At 37.8% G+C, this 5,575-nt stretch overlaps 1 protein-coding gene across 1 annotated transcript; it reads left to right on the forward strand.

Moving 5' to 3' along the window:
- Positions 1 to 257: 257 nt before the first annotated feature.
- LOC127159988 (tripartite motif-containing protein 16-like protein) lies at positions 258 to 2,986 on the forward strand (the record flags this gene model as incomplete). Its single annotated transcript, XM_051102680.1, has 5 exons — positions 258 to 353; positions 449 to 748; positions 1,171 to 1,330; positions 1,482 to 1,529; positions 1,768 to 2,986. Coding segments are annotated over 5 exons (1,125 nt in total), but the record flags the coding sequence as incomplete, so codon positions are not given.
- Between the last annotated feature and the right edge of the window lie 2,589 nt (positions 2,987 to 5,575).

Genomic DNA, 5,575 nt, shown 5'->3' on the forward strand with positions numbered 1-5,575 from the left:
GCATCACAATTTGTTGAGCTTTAAGATGAAATCATGGAAATTTGGAATGACTTGAGGGGGAGTAAATGATGACAGAATTTAAAGTTTTGGGTGAACTATCTTTATAAAACTAAGCATTTACAAGAAAAAGCTGATACATCTGTAACTAACTATAACCTTAAAGATTAACCATTATAGCTCACTACTTCACGGATATTAGGTTCATCTGTTCACATGATGATTTAGTGACAGTAGTTTTATGTACATTTGTCCTACAGAAGCTGTTGAAGGAGATGCAGAAAAGTTTCCAGCAGAGAATCCAGCAAAGAGAGAAAGATCTGCAGCAGCTGAGAGAGACTGTGGAGTCTCATAAGGTGAGTCTGGAGAAAAAGAGAAGTTCGTCTCAGTCTGGAGTCTCATCATTCAGTCCCACTGAAGCTCACTGTGTGCCTGTGATGTGTTCTAACAGCGCTCTGCACAGACAGCAGTGCAGGACAGTGAGAGGATCTTCACTGAGCTCATCTGCTCCATTGAGAGAAGCCGCTCTGAGTTGATACAGTTGATCAGAGATCAGGAAAAGGCTGCAGTGACTCAAGCTGAAGAACGACTGGAGCAACTAAAGCAGGAGATCAATGATCTGAGGAGGAAAGATTCTGAGCTGGAGCAGCTTTCAAAGATACAGGATCACATCCAGTTTCTGCAGGTAACAGATCTAGAAGAACAGGATCATAGTGGACTTGAGCAAGATCTTGCTGTGACAGGAGACAAAGTGAAACATTTAATTAGAGTAGAATAAGCCAATCTATAAGCCGAGAAATCTGTGTTGTGTTAATATATAATTATAGAAACAGATTTGGAAAACTTCTAGGAAACATTTCTCTAAACTGTTTCTTTTGGAAGATAGATTTATTTGTCTGTTTGTTTGATTGTTTGTTCATACTTTTTTTTTTTTTGTTTTGTTTTTTTCACAAAATAGCAAAACTTTAAGACACTGTATATTGAATCCAAATAGATATAATATTAAATTCTTCAGTACACTGAGACCACACAAAATCTGACCTGGGCACCATGTAAAGATTTAGGCCAAAGACAGGAGTCAAAAGTTATAAATAATGGTCAGTCTGCTTGTCTGTTTACTTTTCTTTTTTGATAGTCTACTGTTTTCTGTTTTGATTTTATGGTTTTAAATAGGGTTTCCAGTCTGTATCAGCACCTCCTGAATCTACAGATGTAAATGATGATCCCTTCATTTCTCTCATCTCTTTTGATGGCCTGAAAGAATCTGTCCATCAGCTGAAAGACAAACTGGAAGGTTTCTGCAAAGAGGAGCTCAAGAAGATCTCAGACAGAGGTAAAGTCCTGGAAATCCATCTGCTCTCAGAAATGAGTGCAACATCTCCTACAATAAAGAAAATCATATTAGAATGATTTAGAATAAATGGATATGGGAATAATTTTCTCTTGACATGAGAATGAAACTGTTCATGTCTGTTGATTTTCAGTCACTTTCACCAACATTGTTCTCTGGACCAGAAACAACTTCTTACAATGTAAGTCACTAAGAAAACAAGCAGGAAAAACTCACTGAGTGTGTTTATGAACTTCCTGTACAAGATGAAAGTAAACATAATAGAAAAGTTTTATAACTGATCATGCAAATCATGATTTGCACAGGATATCTGGTCAGCTGCAGTGAGAGACAAATAATACTTTGAACATAAGTTCAGCTACATAAAAAGACCAGGCACATTCATAATTCCTGATTCTAATGTCTTTTATTTCCATCAGATTCCCATCAGCTCACTCTGGATCTGAAAACGGTGAATAAACACCTCTGTCTCTCTGAGAGGAACAGAGTAATTACTTACACTGACACGGTTCAGCAGTATTCTGATCATCCACGCAGATTTGATGTTTATCAGCAGGTTTTGTGTAAAGACCGTGTGTGTGGACGCTGTTACTGGGAGATTGAGTGGAATGGGATTGATGGTGTGCATATATCAGTGTCATATAAGAGCATCAGCAGGAAGGGATGGGGTGGTGAGTGTCGGTTTGGACATAATGATCAGTCTTGGAGTTTGTACTGCTCTCCTTCTAGATACTCATTCATACACAATGGCATAGTGACTAAACTTCCTAAAGTGTCCAGCAGTAAAATAGGAGTGTTTGTGGATGAGAGTGCAGGAACTCTGTCCTTCTACAGCATCTCTGACACAATGAGCCTCATCCACACAGTCCAGACCACATTCACTCAGCCGCTCTATCCTGGGTTTTATGTTTCAAACGGATCATCAGTGAAACTATGTTGATGAATCAGAAAAAATTTGGTTTTTAACCAAAATGGCTTACTGACGTGTGTGAAACTCATTTATGAAAAAAAAAGTTTGGAATTGTGGCATTTTCACTTGTGAATGAAGATAAATTACTGGCTATTTTAATTACAATTATAGTATTATAACATATCTTGACTAAGTATTCATCATGTAGGCTAAAAGCTAAATGTTTTAGTTGTTTGACTACTGTTAAAGTGAAATATTACAATGACGGCTGTGCCTGAAGTGTGATTACTATTTGCTGTACTGTATTAGCCAGTATTTTTGACTATTACACATTTAAGGACCATATTTGTCCATATTTACTTCATCACCATTGCTGTCAGATTTGAAACTTACATTAAATAATTCAATGATGTCAGCAGGTCACATACATGCTTATTTGTCATCTGTCCTTTATTCTGGTACTACACATCCCTGCTTGTGACATGGTGGAAAATATAAATGTCCATGAATTAAATTGTTGATCACTTTTTATTAAATTGCTCTTTTTGGTTAAAGAGGTCATCGGATGAAAACTTCACCTTTTCATGTTGTTTGTACATTAATGTGTGTTGGCAGTGGTGTGGCAGTGCAGTGTTGGTCTTTTTCTTTTCTCTCTCCTTGTCATGTGTGGAGCTTTGAATTGACCTGCATTTGTAATAGTTATTGTGACAACAATAAAACAAAATAGAAATAAAGCACAGGAAATGTAATGGTAATTTTCTGCAAGCACAATACCCACTGATTTTATGGACATTTCCATAAACCACTATAAAGTGCAAATTAAAAGTAAAACAAGAAATTTCTTTCATTTTAAAGGAGTCATGAACTGAGAAACCCAATTTCCCTTAATCTTTTTGAACACCGTGTGTGTAACAGGACTGGCGTAGGAAGTGCAGTGATGATCAGATGCTTTTTGATAAACACAGCGTAGTCAAGACAAGACAGGGTTGATATCCAAACAAAACAGTAACACCTAAAGAAAAAGACAAAATAGAAATAAACAGGCAATGAAGGTCAAAATCTGCCAGAGAGCAGTCCAAAGATTTTATGAACAAGGCTATGAAACCAAAAACTATAAAATGAAACAAAACAAAACTGGCAGAAAACAAGAAAAACTTGACAATCAAAACCGTTAAAAAACAGGGCAATGAACTGAGAAACCAAATTTCCCTTAATCTTTTTGGTCACTGTACTATGAAAACATTCTGTAAGTTTCTGTAATGTAGGGTTGTCAGCTTTGGCCAAAAAACGACTGATGGAGTTATCTGCTTTTGCTATATATATATATATATATATATATAACATTTAATATATACAAAAATAAACTTTCAATGAACTTTAATTTTGTATGTTACTTGTATTTAAGTTGTTATTGCTTAATCAAAACAACCCAACTGCAGTTTGATTAAAATAACTTGGAAAAATCATGTTTTCTGAAAATAAATAAAAATATTTTGAGTTATCTGTTGTTGTTGTTGTTGTTGTTGTTTTTCAACTCTTCACATGTGCCTATTGTATTATAAAATATGTACATGCAGTGGGTGCTTCATGGTGGAGGAGCAGTGTTAGGGTACCATGGTAAGAATGAAAACAAAAGATATGTATCAAGTAAGCCAGCAATATAGTATTGTGCTAAATGTGTTTTAATAAACTGTTTCATTCTATAGGGAAGAGCAGTGCTGTTGGCTGGGTGCTAGGGCAAATTTCCCTTAATCTTTTTGGTCACCGTAATGACTGCACTTCTTGGAGCAATGGTTAGTCCAAGTGTTTCTATTGCAACCACTAATGGGATGGATTGTGCATTTGGAGCTGATAGCTGGTTACTAGATATTGAAACTTGCCTACAGTTGGTCCTTTTCCTTTTTTTTGGATTGCCAGTAGATAGACTTTTTCCATTTTCTCTTTTTCCCTCTCAAACTTTGATCCTGGTATAGGCAGACAATATGGTATTGCCAATAAATAATAAAACTACAAAAGAGAGTTTGTTCATACATGTCACCTGTAACACTATAGCTGTGATCAGCAGCTGTGTGCTATATGTTTACATTTACATTTACATTTACATTTATTCATTTAGCAGATGCTTTTATCCAAAGCGACTTGCAGGTGGGGAATACATCAAGCGATTTGTCATAAGGAGGCAAAACGACCTATGAAGTGCTCAAATTACCATACAACAGGCATTGTTCATATACGTACAAGCTAGAAAGGGAAAAGAGTAGAAAGTCTATTTTTGATTATTTTAAGTCAAATAGTGTCAAAAGAGATGGGTTTTCAGCAGTCGCTTGAAAGTTGTTAGGGAGTTGGAACTCCGGATAGCGGTGAGAAGATCATTCCACCAGCCAGGAACGGTGTAAGAAAATGTTCTGGAAAGTGATTTTGTGCCTCTTTGTGATGGTACAATGAGGCGTTGCTCACTGGCAGATCTCAGAGTTCTGGAGGGAGTGTAGATTGGTTGCAGTGAGTGGAGGTAGGCGGGCGCCGAGCCTGTGGCTTCTATATGCAAGCATCAGTGTCTTGAATTTGATGCGAGCTGCAATTGGGAGCCAGTGCAGGGTGATAACGAGAGGTGTGACATGGGCCCTTTTGGGCTCGTTGAAGACCAGTCATGCTGCTGCATTCTGAATCATTTGTAGAGGTTTGATTGTGCATGAGGGAAGACTGGCTAGAAGAGGTCCAGTGGTGTATCGTGGTGCAGAGCCATCCACTTTTTGACCACAGGATGATGGACAAAAATGTGGGAATAGCATCTGGTCTTGTCAGATCAGACAATCAGACAAACAATTACAAAATTAATCACTTTACAGAAACCTGGTTAAATGGAGCCATTCCAGACAAGAAGATACATCTAATGGACTTATAGCTGTTCAGAGTGGATTGTGTTACTGAGTTGTCAGGGAAAATGGAAGCATCCAGTTCTATCAGGGGGTCTCCAAATTCTTTCCCAGAGGGCCAGTGTCCTGCAGAATTTAGCTCCAACTTGCCTAAACACACCTGCCTGGAATAAGAGCTTGATTATCTGGTTCAGGTGTCTTTATTTAGGGTTGGAGCTGAACTCTGCAGGACACTGGCCCACCAGGAGCAGGACTGGACACCTCTGCTTTAGACAAAGGCGGTATATAAATAAAGGTGACTTGACTTGACTTGACTTGACAAATGAAAGCTTGTGCACAGATGGGACAGTGCTGAAGAAGACTGCTCTAACTTGGGAGCTCTCTTCATTAAGCCTTTTTGTTCACTGCAGGAGTTTTTCTTATGGTGGGTGTTTGCATTCTTCC

Source organism: Labeo rohita, unplaced genomic scaffold (genome assembly GCF_022985175.1).
Source record: "Labeo rohita strain BAU-BD-2019 unplaced genomic scaffold, IGBB_LRoh.1.0 scaffold_2722, whole genome shotgun sequence".
In the NCBI taxonomy this organism is placed as follows: Eukaryota; Metazoa; Chordata; class Actinopteri; order Cypriniformes; family Cyprinidae; genus Labeo; species Labeo rohita.